The 25,003-nt window shown below is 41.7% G+C and overlaps 1 protein-coding gene across 2 annotated transcripts in view; it reads right to left on the reverse strand.

Moving 5' to 3' along the window:
* Positions 1-1,479: 1,479 nt before the first annotated feature.
* Positions 1,480-25,003, reverse strand: part of bicc1a (BicC family RNA binding protein 1a) — a 51,220-nt gene continuing 27,696 nt past the window's right edge. Inside the window, exons 4-21 of one of the 2 annotated variants that reach the window (XM_010731583.3) lie at positions 24,662-24,741; positions 23,513-23,671; positions 22,083-22,136; positions 17,333-17,515; positions 14,820-15,071; positions 13,141-13,272; positions 10,792-10,996; positions 8,812-8,973; positions 8,011-8,198; positions 7,758-7,899; positions 6,106-6,259; positions 5,514-5,673; positions 5,381-5,420; positions 4,761-4,915; positions 4,457-4,619; positions 3,832-3,995; positions 3,156-3,255; positions 1,480-1,851 (exon numbers count right to left, since the gene is read on the reverse strand). In XM_010731583.3, coding sequence (XP_010729885.1) covers positions 1,724-1,851; positions 3,156-3,255; positions 3,832-3,995; positions 4,457-4,619; positions 4,761-4,915; positions 5,381-5,420; positions 5,514-5,673; positions 6,106-6,259; positions 7,758-7,899; positions 8,011-8,198; positions 8,812-8,973; positions 10,792-10,996; positions 13,141-13,272; positions 14,820-15,071; positions 17,333-17,515; positions 22,083-22,136; positions 23,513-23,671; positions 24,662-24,741 — 2,621 coding nt within the window. In that variant the 3' untranslated portion in view covers positions 1,480-1,723. Of the gene's footprint in view, positions 1,852-3,155; positions 3,256-3,831; positions 3,996-4,456; positions 4,620-4,760; positions 4,916-5,380; positions 5,421-5,513; positions 5,674-6,105; positions 6,260-7,757; positions 7,900-8,010; positions 8,199-8,811; positions 8,974-10,791; positions 10,997-13,140; positions 13,273-14,819; positions 15,072-17,332; positions 17,516-22,082; positions 22,137-23,512; positions 23,672-24,661; positions 24,744-25,003 lie in introns of both variants that reach the window. The other variant, XM_027277409.1, reaches the window with a different exon arrangement.

Here is a 25,003-nt window from a genome sequence, read left to right on the forward strand (position 1 = left end):
TGCTGCTGCACGCATAACCCTGTTACTTCATTAAACACTGCTTAACCAGGTTTTCTGGATACTAGATGGCAGGACTGATACCAGAAAATTCCATTTTTTTATTTGCTTTCACCTTAAATCTCATAGTACTTCTGATGACTTTGGCTTCTTATTTGCATCTCCTGCAGAAATGCTCATGTGAAACTAACTTGGCTGCGAATATACTGGTTCTTTGTGTGATGCACCTCCTATCTCAAGAGTAAGGTCAGGCCAAAATATTAGTGTTCTTAGCAAAATATTTCCCTGCTGAAAAACTAGTTATGTACATTGGCACTTTCTGCTACAAAGGCATGGCCTTGCTTTGTTCCGAGGTCTTTCCTTGCTCTAAGTGGAACAGCCAGTGAATAGAAAGATAAAAAAAGGCGCACAGTTTTAGCATAGCAACTCATGGTCCGGATACATGGAGGAGTGCTTTGTGAGATTTTAGGCACACAGAAGGGGCCACAGGGAGGCCAAGACTGACAAATAACAGATGAGACAAAAGACCATGTGCTATAAACAAACAGAGGAAGAAAAACCACAGAAAGATGCCTGTTGACACAATCAGAGAGAGGCCTGTAAAGCTGAGCGGAAATGCCTCATGTCTCTACTGCTGTCTAATGGCACAGCCATATTACGGCTCCACAGATTAAAGGCCAGAAAAAAAACAAAACCAAAAAAAAAACGTAAAAGATACTAATAATCTAATTACAAAATCATAGAAACTCATTCATGAATGTATAAAAAAATACATATGTAAACTGATTACCGTTAAACATCCCACCCTTTCCCATAAAATGGTAATAACAACTAAAAATAAAATCATAATGCATAATGAGTACAAAATATTTGATTTTTTTTTTGTTTTGTTTTGTCTAGAAATACACAGACACACACACAACAGACTGCGGGTTGGACACGAACACTGACCTTCGGAGGAATGTCCACCAATCAAAACACTTAAGGCAGCCAAAAGTCTAAGGCCACAAAAGATACTTTCCTTTGGTATACGTGTTAAAGTTGACGAAGTCAATCACTTTGGGAGTGCTGACATATTTTGCACTTCATTTGTTGGCGCCCTAATCTCACTGGTTAAGTGCTTACATTTGGTTTGGTACAAAATGCATCTGTGCTTTTAGTCAATAAAAAAAAAAAAAAAAAAATGCATAGTTATTATTATTTCGATCTAAGGAATTAGGCTCTCACAGGCAAAAATCTAGTATTATTAAAGTGCATGTCACTGATACAACAGCATCATACAAATGCAGGTAGTATCAATGTGTAAAATGATTGTACTAATCATTCTGCCTGTTCCCTTGAACAAAAAGTGGACAGAAATACTGGACAGTACCCTTCTTCAGAACCATAACAACAACCTTCATATATAAATGCTCCAGATAGATGTAATGGCTCTATAAGGAGTGAACACTGAATGTGTCTGAAACATCCCTTTTTTATAAGGAGTGAACACTGAATGTGTCTGAAACATCCCTTTTTTTTTCTCACTGTTGGCACTTCAGGTAAAACTATGGCTTTTGTTTTTTTAATATATATATATGTATTTATACTATATGGCAATGACAACATTTTGAAGAGTCTTCATTCAGCTGGAGCTGAAAACCTGGGCTGCTGAGGCACATAAAGATAACTGGAGGCAGGTCTCCATCATGGACGGTTCTGGGCTAGCCTGGAGGTCTGGAGGCGCCTACCATCGCCCGCTGATGCTGGCCATGTCTGCGTGAAACTGACGGGAGAGGCGGCCGCTCGCTCCCCCTTCCAGGAAGGAGGACCTGATGGGTGGCTCAAATAGTTTCCTCCGGTTCTTGTTTAGTTCTATAAAAAAATAAAAGAAGAGCGCCACAAAACATCAGTGGCAGCAAAGGTGATACGTACATGTTTTAAAATGTCAGTGTTCTCTCAGTCTTGCTTTGGGAGCTGAAATAAATCAAAGTAAAGGTATAAACACACCCTGCAGAGTATGTTAACATTTCTTTTGAGCCGCAAATGATCAACAATGACAAGAAAATTGGATTCAAATCACTACAAGATTGCCTTAGATCAACAAAAGCTCTTTGTGTCCGTCTGGTTTTACAAAGCAGCTTGGACAAAACGCTTTCATAAAAATGTCAGAAGCACACTGGAATCTCTGAGTTATTCATATGATAGCTGCGTTCTGTCGCTGCCAGCATAAACCTTCAGTTTGATTACTGGAGACAGGCAGTTCGCTCTAGCAGCTCTTTTTACTGGCAGACTGGCAGGAAGTTAAAAACTGGATTGCCTGAACTGGTGTTCTATCTCCTTATAATGAGAGGCAAAAATACAGAAAGACAAAGAGACAGACAGAGGCGTGCATATTCCTGTTTTGGAGCCCTAAAGTCCGTCAGCAGACATGAAAGTTGACCTGCACTTGGCTGAGGAGTCAGGCAGAAAAACCAATTCTAGCCTTGGATCCCTCTGCTTCCTTAATAATCAGAGCACTGGCCTCACCATTTCCCCTTGTTGTTCTCACTGTCAACCCTCTGAACTTTTACAGAAAATCCATAGCAGGAAGCTCGCAATCCCACCACGAACATGAATAGCCTACGCAGCTATTACGACGTCCAAAATATGACATCAGTAATGAAGTGCGACATACACAGCGTTCAGATTAGATTTAGTGCAACAACAGGACAGAGTCAGGAGACAGGGAGGCAGCTGGAACATCTGGAGAAACACCAACACACTCATCTGAGAAAAATGTGTCTTAATTCCGTTTACTTCTGCCGGTGCAAATTACTGTAACATATTCTTTTGTATCTTCACAAAATAAATGAGTTCTGTCTCGCACTTCTACTTCTCTGCCAATAAGAAGGGCCACCTATCGCTTTCAAATCCCCTAGTTGGCAGTTGAGATGACCTCTGTAGCACTTTGCCTTCCACACAGCTGGGCTTCACTCAGGCTACTTACAGCAACAGACAAAATAACAAACATTAGTGGCAGCCAATTTAAACTGCCTTCAGCAAGAGCGAGCTGGCAGGATGAGTCCTATGTGGGTATCTCTGTGCTGAATCTTCCATTCAGTTTTATTTTTTGCCAGACAGTTGAAAGAGATACTAAAAATATAATGCAATAGAGACATGCCGTTCTTTATTTGTACCTGAGATGGCGAGCAGCATTTTCCTGCGGGCTCCAAAGGTGGTGATGCCCAGTTCCTTCAGGTCCTGGTCTGTTAGAGTCAGGAATGTCTGGAGGTCAATCTGGAGGCAGCAACAGGTCCATTTAACACAACTATTTCCCTGAGTGTCTCCTACTTTTATTTCTTTTTACTGCATTGAGGAAATGTAAGAGTTCAATGTTCTTCAGAAGCCAGAGGAAAAGTAAATATAGCCACAAAGTGTGCAAATATTGTCAGACCATCTTTTTATTTGCACGCTAACATGTCCATCGTTTCATGCCAACATGCAGATGTTCAACAGATCCACTCTGTAGTTCAGCGTGACGTCATTCTAACATTTTTTAAATGCTACAGCTGAGGTTGATGGCATTGCCATTAGTTTTGCAGGTATTTGGTTATGAATTAAAGTGTTGGACAAATTAGAATCCTAATTTTATGATCGTGTTAGATCATGCCTGCAGCAAATGTCATTGCAAGTCATCCAACAGTTCTTGCATTGCAGTCTGTACCAAAGTGGACCAACCGAAATGTCATGTCTAGAGCCTCGCTGATAACACAGCTAAACATTTCTTGGAAAATGTCAGACCCTGTCTTCAGGCTGTCAGTCTCACAGTTAGAATCATGATACTAGAAGAAGTGGCTTTACATTCTATACTACCTCTTGTTGCTGGAAGACGTCCGTGTACTTCCCCAAGCCCAGTTTGCTGAACAGCTCAGGCAGGTCTGAGCCTTTCAGAGACGAGTTCAGGCTGCAGCCGTTGCTGCCAGTTACCGAAGAGATGCAGTCCATGTAGTTGCTGCTGCTGAGGTAATGCTCTGCAGCTGTCCATTGAAGGATTAAGAGAAATATGGAAAAAAACAATGATGATGAAGTAAGCATTAATAATCAATTTATATCTGAGCTATCACAGATGTCAATTCGTACAAAGAAACAAAGAATATGTAGCACAAAACTTGAAGGTGCTACACATTTAGATTGATGAGACCACAGACTAGGTTGGTATAAGAGGCAGGTTCAATGGAGGGAGCTGAAGTTCCATCTCTGAACTTTGCAAAGTGTAAAGTAATAAGCACAAACCCATGAAGCTTGTTCTGAAGCTTATTAAACACAAAACGAAATAAAAAAATGTGACCTTTTTCTCTTTCTGTTGAATTATCATGTGGTGCACTGGTAAATTGTTGTTGCCGTCGATGCTCACATAGTTGACCGTTGCAGTGCTTCATAAATGTCACTGCTTGTTTATATTTGCAACATAAATATTACAAAAATATGCTTAACTGACCAGATTTGTTCTGCTTTCTCTTTGGGCTGCTGACAGCGGAGGGAAACTCGGCGTGACTTGGCAGTCCGTTACCGGTGCCGTTCCTCTCTCGCCAGTTGTCGGAGTCACTGCCGTTCCCGACGCCTTCCCGGCTGCTGGATCGAGACAAGGACAGCGGGGAACCCTGAGAGGGAAAAAGACAGTCCTGTTTTAAGTTAGTGTACAAAAACACCCACATACAATATGGTCAAATGGTGAATGTGGTCAAATAAAATGTTATATAATATACACATTATAACATGCCAAAGAGGGTGAAATGTCTGACCTCGTAGGTGGTACTCATACTGGGCTTGTATGGAACATGATTGGCTCTTCGTAGCTCCTTGATGGTCTCAGCTGGCATTGACTTTGAGAAGCCCAGACCACTCCAAGTGTTGGTAGGGGTCCGTACCTCAGTCACCACAGGCTTCTTTAACATAGCTGTGTGAATACAGACATATAGTGAAGCACACATACACGTATACAGAAATAATACAACAAAACTAAACAACCATAAATTGCCTGCGTACAATTTGAAAAGTTACATAAAACTAGTTCTACACACCGATTACAATGTTACACATTGTCACACTTTTTATGGCAGCAGCATCACATCCAAGTTCTACATAATTCAGATAGTTTGTATCTTTGGAGATAACTGCTTGAATTCCCCAGGAGCAGTTTAAGAGTCGTGAATTACACATTACTAAAAATTCTATCCATAGGAATAAATGTTTGCAAGAGGGAAATTGAGTCATCTTTCAACATACTTTTTTTCAGGAGACATATACTGTAACTGTTGGCAGTTGTAACCTTTATATTATGTGGCAGTCTGTCTTGACGCAAGGCTAAATTATGGGCTCCATCCAGGCAAAACTAATGACACTGCATTATTTGACCACTTACCTTTGGTTGCCAACAGCTTTTTCTGTTCATAGTCGAATGCCTGAAATGACAAGAGACAGTTTTATTCCTTTATTATGTAATAGCACCCAAATTGTGTGGTTTTGTGTGTGTCTGTGTGTGTGTGTGTGTGTACCTGCATGTTGGCGAAAGAGGTCTGCGGTGCCAGTCTGATTCTCTCCCTCTCGTTCTGCTGTGCCGCCCTCTCAGCCGCCCGCTCACTACCGGGCGCCCTCTTATCCGCCACGGGGCTGTCTGACGAGCTGGACTCAGCATCCGAGAGGAGACAGTCAGAACTGTTGGGATTACACAGAAGTACAGTGTAGTGAGTGAAGAATGTCTAACCTAAAAAGAAAGGTAGGAAAAGTACAGAGCCACAAGGCACTGTTTGATTTTATTATCACCAGGTTTGACTATCCAAGTTTTTATTATTAAGAAACAATAACCGATCAATTACTTATGCCAATAATTAAACCCCTGAATCTCCATATGTTATCATTTCATTTTACAATCATCTAGTATCTCCAATTTTTAAAAATAAACTCTGCATGCCTGGGTTTGATCCCATTCAGCACACTTTCATTCCAGTGTTTCTGTGGCTTTGTCCATGTGTGAAGGAATTAATAGAGGACTGCCAAACGGTAACAGCAGGAGCGGTAAACGATGTCAGAGGGGGATGCTAAACAGAAACAGGACGAGCTGTAAATGATTTCTACATTTACACATACTGTAGATGGGAATTCTTGGTGCCCTGCAGGAGCTCCACAGCCTGTCGTTTCCCTGATGACGTCTTACATGAAGCCAGCATCTGTTTCAGCTCGCTCCCATTGGCTGAGTGTGAGGGGCTTCTGGGCATGCCCACCTCTACGAATGTGTCAGAGCCTGAAGGAAACAAACACGAGAGATTACAGCTATCTTCTGTAGAGAAAATATACAATACTGTGAGAACCATATATATATATATTTAACCTGAACAGTCTGTGTGTCAGCAGTGCCCGTGTAAAGGAGTGTGTGTGGTTTAGTGGGCATATGTAAATGTGCACGAGTTGAACAAGTCTCAGCTGAGTCCAGGATTAATTAAAAATAACAGCAGCAGTAATTATCGTGGTTTTCCCCTGCTACTCGGCTTTCAGCCTGACAGGAATCTGCTCTGAGTAACAGGATGTGTGTGTATGTATGTATGTATGTACATAATCAAACATGGTGTACTGTATAGTGTAAAATAATATGATGTCAGCTAATCTAATGAAGCGCTCGCTAATGTTTGAACAGTCGCCCTGCGCTCCCTCATTCGAGTCGAGTCAGACTGGGCGAGCCAGTCCAAACACACTCTGGGACACAGGAGGAGGTAAGGGAGGGAGAGGAAACCTTACTGGGATGCACCACATCGGGGGAGAACCAGCTCAGTAAACAGCGGGGAAAACCGAGACGCGTGAGAGTGAAAGTTTGAGGGGAAAACCGCGAGCGTAGGACCTAGAGGAAATAAGGGCCTTTCTGAACCGCGAGGAGACCAGCAGTTAATCTGTCTCCGTTCCAACACAATAAACGCAGACAGAGGGGAGTGTGAGGTTAGCAGGACAGTATAGAGAAAAAGAAATAAGTTCATTCAAGGCACTTTCCTCAAAGTGGGTTTAAGGGTTACATAAATCTCAAGTGGAAAGGCTTAAATTGGACTTTTATGTTACGTCTGCAAGGCTAAACTGCCAGCAGCGTGAAAAATAATCAAAAATTATGTCCATCCAAGGTTACAATCACACATAAATCACAGGATTTTAAGTGTGTCTTTAACGTAGCTGACTCACAGGAAGGCAGGAGTCCCGCTAATAAAAGAAGGAAGCGAATATTTAAATAAAAAAACAAAAAGCAGTGAATGTATTTCCTTAAAAATTGTCCAAAGAAAATAGGGAATAATAATAAAAAGAAAATCTTAGATTATAAATTAGTGCAATGTAGTGATGGCCACTAAGCTCAGTAGACATTACAGATGATAGGCATGAACTTGAACAGGATAGGCTTTATTTTTGGAAGGGAGGTGATGAGTTGATAAGCTAGGAAATGAAAAACAGATACGGCCAGGGTTGTCTCTATTTTAAGTGTCTGCATACAATTTCAGCACGCACAGCAGGCCAGACAGTCGTAAATTTCAGGCTGCACATTGGCAGGTGATGTGATTTACAATGCACGGACGCTTGCAGCTATGTGACCAGATAAAGTATAATTCATACCTTCTTTTATGTTTCTGACCTGTTACAAAATAAGTTACACTTTACTATAAAATAACAGCAACGATGGAAGATTTTGAAGCAAAACATACCGTCGTTTAGCCACTGAAAAATGTTGACATTTTGCACAGTGTGTCTGGGTTTCTTGAGAGGATTACCTTCATCTGGGCTGGACTTGCTGGATAGCGGTTCTGATGGATTGTGTCCACTGGCCTCCTGGACAGAATCACACGGGGCTGGACTCAAAACAGTTTCTGCAAGCGATGCAGTTGCTATCCTTCCATAGACTGAGCCAGGATGCTAAATAATCACACCCAGAGATACATATACAGACAAAAATTAATACAAGACAAGTGACATTTACTAAGTGAACTTAAAAGTAATGCAACATATGGTGTATAAATGACCAACCTTGACATGTCCATTGAGAGTGCAGGGGCCCTTGGTACAGTCAGGGACTCCGTTGGGCTGCTTGTCTATGGGGGTGAGGCCAGGCGGAGGGGACGGTGTGCTCTGCGTGTAACCCTGCACGCCTGACAGCAGGATGCTGCTCAGGGTGGCCTGGGTGGCAGGGTGCAGCATCAGCTGTGATGAGAAGCCTAAAAAAAACATCAACAGTTACAGAGTGTAGCATTAATAATTTAGAATTTTTACTAGTTCATTAAAGGATCCTCAAGACCCGTAGGTCTCTGTCTGTTTGCTCTGAAACGGCTCAAATAGAGCTGATGTTGAGGAATGCACACAACATCATCCAAGAGTTTTCCTAGTCTTAATTGGCATCAATTACCCAATAGTTTTAAATTTAATAATGACAATTGCTCTTAAAACATACAATAATCTAAATTTGATGATATGTTCCTTAGATTTAAACATTTTAAAACTTGTGTTAGGTTAGACAATTTGTGGACTGTGAAAACGAGATGCTTTCTCATCTTGGTAAGTGTTCAACTGCCTGAAAATGTTTTATTTTACAGAGACAAACAAAAAATAGGAAAATATTGGTCAGTCCCAGAAATTAATGGGCACTAACAAAATAAGAGCAAAACCTGGATATGAACAAAAATAAGAGAAAATGTGTTTGTTTGTCCTCTTTGAGGCCCATTATGACATAAAATCAAACATTTCAACTAACTAAAATGATATTCAGGAGTCCAGTGCTTCCACATTAAAGTAAGATGAAACACAGATGGACAAACTGGTCAAAATACCAACCTTGGGTGCTGGTAAGTGAACTGGGCCATAGGGAGGGAGAGGGTGTGGGGGTGCTGGGGCTCGGGGTCTGCAGGGGGCTCATGGAGGAGTTTAGGCTGTTGAGGACGGCGTTTGGGGCAGCGGTGTTCGTGAGGGAGTGCGGCGCCGTTGCACCCAGGAAACCTAAGCAGAACAGAAAGGAAAGGCGCAAAGAAAGGAGAGAACAGGAGATAAATAGATCAGCGGTGGTCCTGTCAAAGCAACAGAGCCATTTTTCAAGTTAATCACATGTTACACTAAGGCCCTCAGAAAATAATCTTGATCTCCCAGCTATTTAACTGGAATTCCATCAAACTGTCATCAACCAGGCAGCAAGAGAGAGAATTTCTTACATTTCTACAAGGTCATGCATGCATAAGTACATATCTAGTGTGTCCTCATACCCAATAAAACCATGTTATTGAGAGCACCAACAATGTGGTGCTTGGTGGCTTAACCCCAAGACAGTGTATGAAAACAGAAAGAAGCAGGTCTGTGGCTTTAACAAGGGGCTAGTTTGGCTCCAGGAATAAGGCCAGGGATTCTTCTGGCAGACTGGCCTGTAATCTGAGGAAGACAAGCATGTAGCAATTACTAAAGGCCAGGATGTGGCCATCCACAGCTTCACCCCCGGGCCCCTGGGTTTAAAAGAGACAGCAAGAAACCAACCATTTCTACTGTTCTGGGACTTCATGGCACAATGTTTTGTTTTGTGACCAATTTTTTAAATTTAATTTCCCCCGTCTTCCCTCATTTGATGGGTGCTCGAGGGCATAAAATAAAGGATATCTGGAAAAAATGTATTTCTTAAACGCCAGCACGCAGAATATTCTTATCAAAAACAGACAAAATGTGTAAAAGAAAAAAAATCTACAACTCCAACAAATGTACTTTGTATTTATCAACACAATACAGATCCAATATCAGTGCTCACCCGCCCAATATGTCCTGTATATAATGGATATTATTAAACTGTTGTCATATTCCTTTCAGTCATGAAAAAACAATATCTAAGTAATATAATGCAGATTTGCTGTGGTTAATATTTGATGACATACTTCGATAAACAAAACAAACTGCATTTATACTGAAGATAAACTGTGATGGATCTCTTGCCAGCATGCTTTAGGCCATGAGCTACTTCCTGTCAGCTTGTTCCACTATCTGCCTTTCCTACCGCAACTGATGCATTACTCGTGTCCTCATTTCCATGTTTTTAAAGCCTGAACCAAAACGATAAAAGAAAAGAAAAGAAAAAAAAAGTCACGAACGATATCATATGAGAACAAAAAGCAGATCATTCGGGCTACATATTTTTTCGATTACGCTACTCTTACTAGATTCAATTAAAAGTCACGCTTGGAAACAAAAAGATCCCAACATGTGTTCCAAGCTGAACTCTGTGCCTTCGTGTTGAGGTCAGCGCTGCAGAAAAACAAACTCCTACGCGATCCTAACCATTCATCATCCTATGAATCATAAGCTCGCGATTCATTCAAAGTGGCACAACTAAATTCGTATTGAGGTTATTTTCTGATGGTTTGCTGATCAAAGTTTTTAACATGCGGGACTCATTTCATGGTTTGAAATTCAGTTCTGCAAACAAATAACTCCTACTGTACACGCATATAGAGATGGTGGTGCCGTAACTCACTGCCTGTGACTTTATGTGGATGTAGAGATGAGATTTGAGTCTGATTTTAAAATTGCTTGCACTCAATTATTCAGTTAAGCAGATATATCCACAATGGATGAGTTGCTAGTGTTGAGTGTGTGACTGGTACAGCTACGAATGACATTGATGTATGAGTATATTAATTCCTCTCCAAAGACATTTAATCTCTAGGGCATTTAATGCAAGGTAAAAAGAGGCTTCTTATCTTTCCTCATGAATTTATCTATTAAAAGAATAAAACTAACACAAGTAGCACTTTTTTTTAACAGGTTAAACAACGTCATTACCCAGATTGCTCAGCCCCAGGCCAGCTGAGGCCAGGATGTCCAGGCCAACGGGGCAGATGAGGGATGGGGACGGGCCATTGGTGGCAGGATTCAATGGTACAGAGGGTGAGGAGGACGAGACCCCGTTGCTCTCCAGACCCAAGAGGAATTTTCGGGCTTCGTACATATTCACTGCATTCCTCTCCACGCTCTTGACTATTACAGACTGAGAGATTGAGGATGCATCAGAGAGGGAAAAGAGGAAAGGCAGGGGAGAAGCAGGGGATAGATAGAGTAGGGAATGTTGGCACCAGAGACAGGGAGTGAAAGGGAGGATGAGGGGGAGACAAACATAAAGGGGAGGAAGGAAGAGGGAATTAAGAGTAGATTAGAAGGATAAACATTGAGGCAGTGTGGGAGAAAGAGGAAGACATGAGAGCAAAGTTTGAGAAAAAGCATTTCTGTATAAATTGCATGACGCACTATATCTCACCTCATTGATAATAGTGAAGAGGCAATACTAAATACTCAATGACTATTACATTATAAGGCACTTAAGCAGCAAGAATTATAAAGAGGAAAGATTTTAAATCAGTAACTTTCAACATTTTCCACATCACCAAAAACCCTGCTGTTCATAAACATCAAATAAAAATGAACATGAGCACAAATCATGACCTGGCTCTTTATGTTTTTGCCAGAGTTAAGCTTTTGAAAAATGGATTCCAATCACGATCAGTCTCTCAGTCAGACACACACACACACACACACACACACACACACACACACACTCCTTTATGGGCCTGCCAAAGTGCCGGGAACACAGAGGCTATGGCATAGCATTTGGAGAGGCTTTTTGGATTACTGCTGTCACCTCGTTAAAATGTTTAAGTGAAGGGTTCTTAAGAGGATCTGGGCTGGGTCAGTGTTTACACTGGCACCTCGACACCAGTCCCCACAGGCCTGTCTGGTTTGGGCATCAGGCCCTGGCTCAAGAGTGGGACGTGGGCACCTCGGAGAGACAGTCAGAATTTGGGCCAAGTGGTGAAATCTGATTAGGAATATTATGTGTTTCAGAACAGTAGACCATGAGTAACATCAGAGGTTGGCTTTGAATGTAACAGGTGTGCACCACAGTTAGTTACTTTAAGAGGTTGCAAATCACAGTCATATGGAAATGAACATATTTCATTAATACGGGCTGTATTCACTAAAATGTGAATGAGTGGACCTCCAATTTACTGCTTAATTTAATTTAAAAACATGCAAATCAAGCCAGTTTTTCAGTTGGAATAGCTGAGGCATAATAAAAAGAATGAGTGCTCTCGTCCATCAGGTGAAACATGCATGGCAGGCTGTGTGCAGATGAGAGAGCGGATTGTGATTCCCCGCTGTGGCAGATGTTGATTTGCCAAAACTCTTCTCGGTGTTGGTATGGCACGATTCCCTTCAGTACACGGTTCCAGGTTTTCCTTTTCATAATTCATGAAATAGTGATGAAATGTGACATGGCAATCTATAATTTATTTCGATGTCATACTTTTGACATCTGACAGAGGCTCATTCCCATATGGAACAGTGGCTTATTTGTTTCTTGGTAGTCTTTTTTTTCCCCTTTCTGTCTGACACAACATTTAAACAAGTAAGACGGCAGATGTGTTTTTTCTCAGGAGGAAAACTCGGGATATGTTTTCTTCTAAAACCTCTAAAGAGGAACCTGTGGCATTGTGAAAACGGTGGTCGAGGAAGCTGCTGGAGCTGAAGCGGTTGCTGTGAATACCGCAATATACAAATATAAAGTATATACTTTATATTTTAGCAGTCAGACGTTGGCACTAATGCTCTGCCTGGTTGCAGTTCGGTGAAGAAAAAGCAGAAAAATGTTGCGACAGTCATTTCCGGTAAGTAACGGCCATTCTTGAATTGAAACAATATTATCGTGCTGAAAATGAATTCAAATTTGCTAACTAAATACTAAAGTATGGTGGAGGCTGAGGGGAATGTCATTCGTTTTGCAAGTATGTAGTCATAAATTAAAGTGCTATCATTATTATTGTTTTGTGCTGTTTCTTTATTTTCTTATCGAGTTCTGTACAAATTAAAGACCGTCTAGAAAGCGGCATGGCAAACCAAGCTTTAAGCTATTAAGTTCAATTGGCTCACCAGTGTTATTGTAATGCAGCCTCAGGGGAACACGAAAGTCTGCACCGAATTTTATGGCAACCCATTTCATAATTGTTGAGATATTTCAGTCTGGATAAAAGTGGTTGACCAACCAAATAAACTGATCCCTGGAGCCATGCCACTGGCATAGCTGAAAACCCCCCGAAAAACTTTCCATGATGTGTGAGTGTAAGCCTGGTGTCATACCTTGCTGGGCTGTTTTGGCTTCGGTTTGATGCTAATGAAGACATCCAGCTGCTCCATGAGTGCTGTGATACACTGGGGCTCCACTTCGATGTCCTCCTTAATGTCAAACATTAATACCAGAGGCAAGCAGCCCTGCGGAGCAAAACACAAAATAAAGGTTGTCTTATGCCGGCTGCAGGCTAATAATCTTTCCGAGCCTGCCTGGTATTCTATAACATAACTCTGTTTCTATATTATAGGCTATTTCTCATAACAGTAGTAAATTTCCTTTTATACTATACCATTTGGGGACCTACATGTTAGCCATACCAATAAATACAAGATTCACTGCTGGATTCATCCCACACAGAGCTTGGGAAATTCCGCCAAGAGCAATCTGTTTTGCATGATCACCACCACAAGCACCACAGACATCTATATTTTGGGCTGAGTGCTGGACAGCGCTCCTATTGTGAGTGGGTGTAATTAGCAGCAGAGTATAGGGCCAGGCTGGCTTTGACAGGGCCTGAGATTGGAGCTGTAATCTACAGTCTGGCTTGAAGAGGCCAAATCACACAGTACACAACTGAGAGCAGGACTCCTCTTTCCCCCCCCTCCTTCTGAACGACAACACTCCACTTTTACTTTCGCAGCGACTCCCCCACTCCTCTTTATCCCATCTCTTCTTTCCCAACCTCCTCTCCCATCCTCTGCTCTCTAGGCTTCTCCTCTCTCCGTCGTAAATCAATTGTTTTTTCACCTTCTCACACAGACGGACAGTGAGGAGATCCTACTTGTGTGTCCGGGTCTAGAGAAAGTCATGTTTAGTCACTGCAACAACTTTGGCATTTGGTAAATGTCTTTGGGGCCAAATGGGAGACCGCAGACAAAGAGAAGGCAGATTTGGCAGAATTACTGTCCCACATTATGGATCTCCAAACAGAAAGCCAAAGCTGTTTACGCCTGAGATGTCTTATATGCACCAGCTCAGCAGAAGCTTTTAGCCAAAGGTAATTAAACAACCATCACTTTTACACATTTTTGAAACAGACATCTGATTATATTCAGTAATTCAGATAAGGGTAGCCTCAGTGGTCACAGGCAACATGACAAGAATGACCACAGAGCATTTTTAACCAACAGAAATTTAAATGTGAGGCGCTTCCTCCTGCTCCAAAAACTAATGGTAATGTGTGGATCTCTGAATTACAGACAGGGCTGAAATTTAAATCCACCAAAATCTACTGTATATACAAGCCAAACCAGTACCATTAACACCAATAAGGATAATCTGTATAGAGACAGGACATTAACAACGCAAGCCAAGCTGATGCAAATGTCTGTCTCACATGCAGGTATGTGGCTATAAATCACGCAGGCTAACCTTGAGTCGGCTACAGATTGTTGTATAACTGGACATTTCAGCGGCCCGAGCAGAGCCAAGAAAATCTCTCTCAAGGCTATTCAAAACCCCCAAAGGCAATCATGGTTTACTCCTTAAACCTCATCTCAAAACCCACGCGTCTTTCACACATACCATGATGATGTTAGTGAAACAATGACATCCATTACATCTACCACACAGCATGTGAAATCTGTAGACGTAAGGAATATGATGCCAATGTCATCCATTCACCATGAAAACAAAGTGCGGTCGTTTAAAGTGATTCTTTTCAACACACACACACAAGGAAACACACCATGAGGTACTGCCGTGCCAGGCAGACCGATTCAATGGTGCCCTGAATGTAGACTGTGGATTTCTTCTGGGGGCTGTTGGGGTCAGGGAAATGGATCTGGGCTCCCGTTCTCTGGGTGATGTGCTTGATGTTGCTTCCGTTGCGACCCTTCATGAAGAGGTGGTGCTGGGGTGCGATGTCCAGGTGGGTGGTGACTGAGATGGTGCTCGCCAGGCTACCGGCCAGGTGCTCCAACAGCAGAGCTGTACCCCTCTGAGTAGACAAAGATGAGAAGGCAGTAGATGAATATATAAAGATTTTAATATGTTTTATATCATTTCATTGTAACGACTCTTTGAAAGTATGCTTAGACACAGCGGTGCTCTGAGCTCTAAGATAGCACATGTTATCTACACTACCTACACACACAACTATAGCTGAGACTGTAGGTATCAAGTTTCATGGTTGTTCATCTAACGGCTTTTGAGCTATCACATTAAAAACAACAAATGTCATCCAACAGTCTGAAAACTTCTTAAATAATTCAACATTTTTAATCCAATTAATCATAATTCATTTGGTATGAGCAGCGTGCAGTAGAATATACAACAATATCTAACAAAAAAAACAGAATAATAAATGGCACGAATGATGTGACGAGGAGTTAATGAACAAAAGAACAAAGCCGACACATTATTTCATTTAGAGCCGGAGCCAGACCACATTACAAACTAACTGGTTAAAGAGGAGAGCAGCAGAGCCGTGTTGCCCAGAGAAAACACAAGTGTTTTCTATTTAACCAGTGGAAACTATTGTGTTTTCCACTGCATCTCCAGTCTCATTCCTCGATGTCTCTGCAAGCCATCACTTGGCCAAGTAAAGTAAGTAATTTCCAGCGTGCAACGGGAATTCACACACTGTGGCCAGCATAACACAACAATCCACAGCGGTTTTGGCAATCCTCAGAGGTGTTCCAAGGGTCTCACACCACCACATAACATAGCACACATATTCCCCCTAATCCCTCTAGGCTTCATCTGGCACGCTTCCCAATCTGGACTGACCCCTCAGACCTACCACACACTCACAGTCTGTGCTTCAGCATACATACATATATACTACAACTGTAGGCAGAACACAGCAGATATATATACGCAATAGCATGCAAACTCAAACTAAAGTGCATGAACATAGATGAATAAATAAATACAGAGATGCGTATATGCAAAATGCAGTTATGTGCAAACTGAATTGAGCTCCATATTGTTAACAGAGGCTCAGGAATGTAAAAAAGACAGTCGGTAGAGAGATGAGACATTTCAGATGTGTGCGCTGTATAGATACATAAAATACACAGTATGTTTATACATAAACAACCTGCAGAGTGGCAACACAGTCACGTAACTCAGAGCCTTCTGGACAGTACAGTAGCAAGGCAGTGTCTATCTTTTAGTGGAAAGCTGACCCAGCAGTCATGCAGCTTGAGCGACCAAACATCTCTCAGCACTCTCTTGCCCCTGTGGTGTTGTAAGTAATGAGGCAGTTTATATGAGTAAATTGAGGAACGCTGACAGTGTCGATGGGTTTTGACACGGCGCAGCTTTGGAAACCTTTTTCTTGGTCTGTGGCTCGCCATGTAAACAGGTGGACTGAAACTGAGGGTATTAATGCAAATATTGTTACACTGACATGACTGACAAGGAGTACAGAGGTCAGGGTTCAGTGAGTTATTCTAACGCAGGACACACACACTGGCTGCTGGGAGGGTTGACCTTTATTTAAAAATAAGGAAAGTCTTAATCAGAATTTTTATTGTTGATATAGTTGTTATTGGTGCAGGAGACAGACAAACTCTAAAATGGAAATTATAGCAATAATACTGAAATAATCTGAACGAGTTTAATTAGTACTAATCAATTAGTACTGAACGTCTATGCTTATGGATATGGAACGGACTTGAATCTATTAGCATTGCTGCTTTGCTTCATTTCCTATATTTGAAAATTGGTAACAAGTTACTTAAAAATGTCACCATGGAAGATCTAGCGAGGTGGAACAGGTTTTCTTTCCACTATTTTCTGACATGGACTGATTCGTTAAATCAAATAATATATTAGAGAATTTAAATAATTGTAAGTTGTCTTACGAAATAGATATGGATGTATCTCTGTTTGCAGATTAAAGACTTGTTCAGGTTAAAAAATTAAATGTTGACCGTCGAAGTAGAGCGGGTCATCCCTTAATCGCAGGGTTGGCGGTTTAAGTGCCTTTCACGTTAGCTCTGCTGCCACCAGTGTGTGAGAGTGTGTGTGGGTGAGTGAGAGGCAAACTGTAAAGCACTTTGGGTTAAGTACACAGTTCATGTCATAAACTGAATTTTATGATAATAAAAAATGTTCATGATTCAGTTTTGACTTGATGATACAAAATTATGTATTTAGATTTTTATGGTAAAATCAAAAAAAAATGTATGTACTAACTGAACAGAAACCTCTAAACACACTTCACTTCCAAATGACCACAACCGTCCTCACCTTGACAGCGTTGGCGTTATTCTGTGAGCCGCGAACCACACCGGTTGCCCTGTACAGGCGAGTCGGGGGCTTGAAGGAGACTGTGAGGTTGTAGGTCTGCGAGATGTGCTGCACGGTGGGGGAGCTGGGGTCGGATTGCATTATGGCGGGAAGCTCGAAAGACAACACAAGAGGGAGCAGCTCCTGCAACATGAAGGGACAGAAGGAGGGAAAAGAAAGTGTAATGACAGCGAGGGAATCATCACATTGCCATGATCATGGCGTGACTGGCACATCGTGATGGCTGCTGAAATACTGAAGTTATGTAAATTTGAAGAGCTTATTGTTATGCTGACACTGCTGCTGTGAGGAAAAATGATGTTGTACCAGAACAAAATCAGAACAGGCACAGGATTGAGGCTTTGCATCACACTGTGCTGCCATTCAGGCTGATTAATACCATTTGGACGCAAAGTAAAAACCTGGAGGTAAAAGAGTGATTTATTTACATAGTGTAGACTTATGTGAACTGACGCACAGACATAACAATCCCTCCTTTAGCAGAAGGTGGCAAAACTTGGAACCTGTCAGCTCAAATAAATCCACGGATGTTAATCAAAATGAGGTCAGCAGCGCCGGCAATAAGAGAGACACCCTTTGTTACAGTAAGTATACTACAGTGTACTGTGGTGGTATCACATGGGTTATTGATTTAAACATTATGGCTACACAGTCGTTCTGCAAAGCATCAGTGGTCTATGGTTCATTCTCATACATTAATTTCAAGTCACTGAATCAAACCGCAGAAGCAGCAACATACATCAGCTCTTGTCATTTGTATCACAGCAGTAAGTCAAACAAAACAGATGCAGACAGGAAGGCCTCGTTTCACGCATACACATACTTGTGCATGCATGGGAGGCACACACCCATACAGAGACAAAGTGAAGGGAATGTACGTACACACACTTACAAAGACGAGAATGAATACACACTCTCTCTCACACACACACACACACACACACACACACAGTGTTATCCAAACAGTGACTCTTGGGCAGAGCGCCACTATGGTTTTGGCTGCCAGTGAAGGGCAAGAAGCATGAATTGCTCTGACCAAAGAAATGCAACCCTGATCAGTCCCATATGCGCTTGGCCTTACATTTATATCACGTTTCAGCACTCTCCCTCAGAGGGCTCGAGAAATTTAGGTCAGCACTGAGGGAAATGCAAGAGAGGACACGCTGAACAGCAGGAGTCAGGCACTGAATGAAGAATGGACTGATTTTTATGGTGGAGCTGACCTCAGCGTTTTTTTTTTTTTTTCAAAAAGTCTACCTGGCAGATATGAGTTTCACATGTATTCAGTCTGAGAGTGCCATTAAAGAGGCTCAGTTCTCCTGACAGAAGAGTGAGAGATGAAGAAAAATGAAAATGTTTTGAGGTAAAGCAATTGGACAGACCTTTCAACACCTGCTCGTCAGCTCCATCCCCAAAGCTCCTACGAAATCCCCTGAGAATCAATCACCTCAACAACCGACTTGTTCCAGACTCAAACGGATCTCCACCCAAGAAGGCTCCAGGAATACAGGAGACCTTAAAAGTCCACTGTAATATGTCTGAATGTTACGGGGACGTTACTTTCATCGCTGGCCACTTTTGTTTCAGGATCAATGCGAAGAGGATGTGGTCTCAAGGCCACACAAGACCAAACACAGCTTACTGTAAACTGTTGTGCGCTGGCAACCTCAACAACAGGGATCAAGACAGTGGAGTAAACCCCCTTCATCCTCCGTTTTACAGTGTGTGGTTTTAAAGGACCAGTGTGTAGAATTCAGTGGCATCTAGCCGTGTAGTTGCTGACATAAAAGGCTCATTCGAAAACGTTAGCAAAAACAAACCAAATCAAATCAAATAAAGTTATGTCTATTATATTCCAATTCTGCCGTATTCAGATTTTTTATACTTAAAAGTACAAAATTATTTAGATCATTTATAAGCATGTAGAACAATAAAATAAAGGTTCTATACAAACATTCAACACGGTGGCTTATAACACTAATGTACACTCACTATAACTAACTATAAAACAAGTGATATTTGTGACAATAGAAATATGGACTGAGTAAAACTTTTTAGACACTGAAACATGAAAAACAAAAGCACAGACATAAAAAGCTTGCACATTATATAAATACATAAAACCCCCTTAATCTTACACACTGGACCTTTAATATTGACACAACCACACCTACAGAAAATCCCCTATCATCCCTCTTTTTAAAATAGATTTAAAAGGAATAGTTTATATAGGAATAGGAACATTTTGGGTTTTTTAGAGAGTTAGATGAGAAGAACTTACATTTGTCTGTTTAATATGAAAAAAGTAATTGTTTAAAGGATTTGCTAGTAGGAAATGGTAGTTTTTTTTCTTTTACCTTTGGACTGCAGTCCAGTCTTTGTGCTAAGCTAACTGTCTCCTGGCCTTCATACTGAACACATAAATATGAACATGGTCGAAATCTTCTCATCTAACTGTCCTTTGAAGCCAAACGGTGCAAAACAAATTCAATGTTTGTTAAAATTTCTATTCGTTAATATAATTAGATATCTGCCATCTGAAAACAGAGCACCAACATCTACAGAGCAACCCTTTAATTAATTCAAAGACACTCATTGTGGACAAGGTAATATGCAACGATGTGTTGACATATATCTGTGAATATATTTTATTCATGCAGAAATGCATTTATTTGCATGCTCGCAGTTAACTGAAGAGAAACAGAAATTACATTAGTAAAAAAAATTATATATACCTATTGATGATTACATATAGATACACAGTTCATACTCATCCATACACAGAGGCATATACATTATGACTGAATGACAGAAATGTTGGTTTATAGATGAGCTTTTTCTTGGTTAAGCTCCTTCCATTTGCTGCATTTGATGAAATTGCCTCCTGGGTAAGTGATGTAGCTCATACATAAATTCAAGCCGTGTATGAAAGGATTGTCTTGTTGTGAGTGTTTTAAGAAACAGCACAAAGGGTATCTGAGTATAAATGAATGAAGCATCAAGGTCTGGTTCCATTGTAAGAAGCCAAGTTGACCGAGAGGGAAACCTGTCTTTTGATCCACCCTCGTCATCCGCTGACTGTGTATTCTTTGGAGGCCAGAACAATCTTTGTGGTTCCCTACAGCTTATGTTATAAACCCCTTTGGACACGCTGCTACAGTTAAGTTTGATTATTCTTTTTTTTCAGCCATAGCAAAAAAAAAAAAAAAAGTAGATGAACTGGGTTGCGGCTTACTGCTTATGAAAACAACCATTAAGCACGGAGAGGTATGGGTATGCATACATGCCGACATTTGCCAATACACACAGTGAAAATATCCAGCATGACCTTCCCCCTTCCTCTCTCTATCCATCACACACACTTCACTCAGTCTGTCATTCTCACAGCCTTGTTAGTGTTGGTCAGTCTATAGTGGAGGAGCGTGCTCGCTGTAGACGACTGCTGCGGTTTTGAAATAAAGCAAAAGTTCAGGGATGTAACACTTCACGCGAGCATAGAGGTCCTCCGCCCACAGGGCTGAGGCTGGAGGTCGGGCTTCCAGTCAGACTGAAACTGAAGATTAAGAGGACTTTAGGAAATAGACTGGAGATGGGCCTGCCAAAGGGGCTGAGGATCGTGCTTGTATTTTACAATTGCTCGAGGGAAGTGGTCTGGGAATAGGTTAGGAATGGTGCCTAAGGCTTAGAGGAAGTGCTGAAACTGTGCCTGGAGTGCACAATTACATACTGTAGCCCTGAAGCTTTTAACATTGGTAGGATTAGGTAGGGAACCTGGCCATCTTGGAAGTCACTGTTTGGAGTGATGCACGTGGTCGCCAATGAATAAATTACAGGAAACGGGATTTCAGACTAACACATGAGCTGGAGGGGGTAGTCAGTCAAGATAATGAGTGAGCATGAATGGAGTGGTACTGACACATTTAAGAGCAGGAGGCCGGCACCGTGTGGTTGCAAACGGGCCGAGGTTCACAAGTTTACTCACGTGGTGTGGCCAGAAGCAGGAGGAACAGGATATAGTGTGGGTAGGGATGAAGTGCAATAGCTGGCGTGGTTCGCAGGCTAACAACAGCAGTCCACAAATGTGTTAATTATATGGGGTTTCATCAAACGCTTTCCTCTAATTAATATCTGCCAACGTTGTTGCACCCAGTACAGCCAAGCAGCATCCCTCCCTCTCTGCTGTTCGCCTTATCTGGCTGAGCAGTTATAAAATAAAACTAAAAAACGATCAATACTTCCTGAGTGAGCGACAGGACACTGGAGAGCCTTGCAATTTCATGTGTCAGAGTTCAATCTGATTAAACTTGCAGCGCAAAAGAGGATTTGCAACCTGAAAGCAAATGTGTCTCGTCCTCTCCCACAGCGAAATGAATGGCTGCGCCGTAATCTATGATATGAATTCGCACACATGCTCACAAGCTCAACGGACTCATCAGGGTCCGCAAAAAAATGAGGCAGAGGCACACATATATTTGGCAAAAATATGTTATGATGATGCTTTGATGGGTTTTTTTTCCCCACTGTAAAAATTAGTCAGTATTGAAATCATTTGTAAACCATCAGAAATTCAAGCCGACCATAGTCACTGTGCTCCATGAAGGTCAGAACTAAAAATTTACAAGCCTGCAGGGAATGTGAGTGTTTGGGCGGAGTATTCCTTTAAGACAAACATGGCAGAGTTCCAACTTACCCTTATTTTTACTCGAGCTGCCTCCACCCCTCCTGGCTGCCCTGCAATGGACACCTGTTCACAATAAAAAAAAGTAACATGTAAATCAGTTAGCCAGCTTTAACCCAATCCAACACAAACACGGGCTCAGATCGTTGCATTGCAGACAGTTGCACTTAATTTCAATGTTGAAAGCAAAATCTAGAACAAACATTACGAAAAACCACAGAAGTTTAAAGGCCTCTTCTAAACTGAAACCTAATCCATTTTTGTGACATATTTCCAGTTAATGTTTTATATTCCCGAACCACATCATTACAGTTACAATGAATCTTACATTGTGATTAGGAAAAATGGCTACCACAACTCAAGTAATTGACCTTCTAAGACAACCATGAACACGAGAGGCCAAATTTAATCCATTTCCATAGAAATGAAGGAGGTGATAAATGGTCTCGTTAGATTTCTCCTCTCCTCTTTCCAACTCTTTCACGGGCAAGTCAAGAATGACCCAGTGTGACTGCTCCAGAACAAACAAAAAACTGAGCAAAATTATATTTAAAAAAAAAAAAAAGAAAACACAAAGCAGGTCATGTCTGGCTCATCTTTAGCCCCCATTACTTCAACAAAAACAAAACACATGTAATACAGGATTTGCACACACACGATTTATCTTTCAAAATGAAAACCATTGTTAGGCTTCAATAAACATTGTGTGCTCAGACTTTATTCTGAATCCTTCCAGCCGCAGTCAGAGTGAAAGCTAAGTGGCCAATCCATTGATTTTCTCTCCTATTTATATTTGCTTATCAGCACCACTACACTTGCCCGGATCTCAAAGGCTCGGCTACAGCCAGGAAGCTTACGAAACCAGAAACGAGAGACCGCTTAAGGGTTCTTCAGCCAAAAGGAGTCTCTTGCTACGTATCACCCTATATTGCATCATCAGAGTAGGATTGGAGGGGTGAGCGGTTCGAGCTGCAGAGAACTGGTTTAGTTCATTAAAAATCAATGGCTTGTCAGTGCCATCTAACACAGGTGCACTGCAGATCACCTGGCAAAGTTAAGTGTCTAGCGGCAGTCAGTGTGCTTTTGCTGAACTGCTCATACTGCCCTTTAATGGTAATTACAGCAGGATCGTGCTGCTCTTCCAGTGAATCCAGCCAAAACACACCGGCTTCCCCTGGCTTGGCCAATCAAAACACACAACTGGACCAACTCTCTGCAACTTGTTTAAACAACCAAAAGGTACCACTGAAGAAAGTTACTCGTAGAGAGGTGACAACAGTAAACAACAACAAAAATGCAATACACCCAGTCTCATGATGCAGTGCTGTGGTTCGAGAGATTAAAGCAAATTATCTGATGAGAAAAACTTGGATCAGCCAGCAGTAAACACATCGCTCCACCCCATCCATGCCGGTGTGAATCTACGTTGGAGGCAAACTAACCTGGTTGCTTTTCTCTGCCTGGTTGTTCCTGTTGGAGTCTGGGAAATGGATGTGACAGCCCGTCTCTTCCATAACCCTCTTGATGTTGTTGCCACCTTTGCCAATAACGTGGGAGTGCTCCGTGTGGGAAACATCCATCTTGAGAGTTACCCTGTTACTCTAATGAGCAAAAAAGAGAGAGTCGGGGTGAGATGATGATTGATAGCACTTCTAACAGGCCAGTAACTGAAGCAGTGTACTAAGAAAAAGATGCATGTGAAAGGCACTTAATAATAAAGATAGACATGACTAAATATTGAACTTTATAAAGTAAATTTCCGCTGCATTTACTGCAAGGTGCATGAACCATCTTCAAGTGAGTGGTGGGTAATGAAACCATCTAGTATAGTGCAGTCAATAGTATTCCTGAGGCATTATCGTGTATCCAATATCCATACGGCTTATTAAACTCACTATATAACCATCACCATGTCAAATGTGTCTGTTTTTATGGCTGTGTGACATTTTAAAGCAAAAAAAAGCCTGCTCCTCTGATTAAAAATGCTGTTTTACTGAAAGGCCAATGCAGCATCTGTCCCCCTTTACCACATGTAAATACTCTTAAGACCAAAAACATGTTCTTTCAAATCTCTCTCACATGCTACAGTTATTTATTTAGAAAATGAGCAACAAGCAGGACATAACAAAAAAATAAATAAATGGAATTATGAAATACCTCAGCTGCGTCTGCTCGACTAAAACGACCTTTCTCGTGACAAAACCATATGAAATGCTACAAACTGAGCCCAAATCACGTGCTGCTCTGTTTTGTGTGGCTGTTCAAAGTGCATGAATGATTGCCTGCCCCCAGGGGGTGCTACAGCGCAATCGTCCGGTATGTGATTTCTTGTGTTGCCATGGCAACGAAGCCCTCGATGCACAGACCGCAATCCACGGCATAGCTTGGGATGGGATGTGACTATTCGGTGAGGTTGAGTGCCAAGTTGTACCACGCCGCTGAGCGCAATCTGTCTCTCGGGCAGCGGGAGAGCCGAGGTGAAATACATTTGGTCCAACTGAACACCAGGAGAGGGTGAGGAAGAGCAAGAAAGGAGGAGAGGATTGCACGCACACATGAAGTCCTTCATCACTGTGATAAAGATAGCGTACCTTTGTGTCAAGAACAGACATAATTCTGTCTTTGGCTTCCCTCACATTCTCCCTCTTCCCGCACACCTTGATGTGTGGATCTGCAGGGGGGAGGAAAAAAAAGGGGTAACATTAAAAGCTGGTGAGGAAGAGTGTGTGTTAAATGTGTGAGTGAGCGGGTCAGCGCTGATAAAAGGGCAGAGACGACAGTGTGTGAGAGTGGGACACAAGTTAAACCCATTTAATCAAACATGACACAGTGGTCTGCAATAAACAAATCACAGCGCGTCATAGAACAGTAATTGCTGCTTTGATATCTGCCGAGTCTCATTTAAGTAGGCGAGCAAGCAAAGACCAAAGAGG

This window comes from Larimichthys crocea, chromosome III (assembly GCF_000972845.2).
Source record: "Larimichthys crocea isolate SSNF chromosome III, L_crocea_2.0, whole genome shotgun sequence".
Classification (NCBI taxonomy): Eukaryota; Metazoa; Chordata; class Actinopteri; family Sciaenidae; genus Larimichthys; species Larimichthys crocea.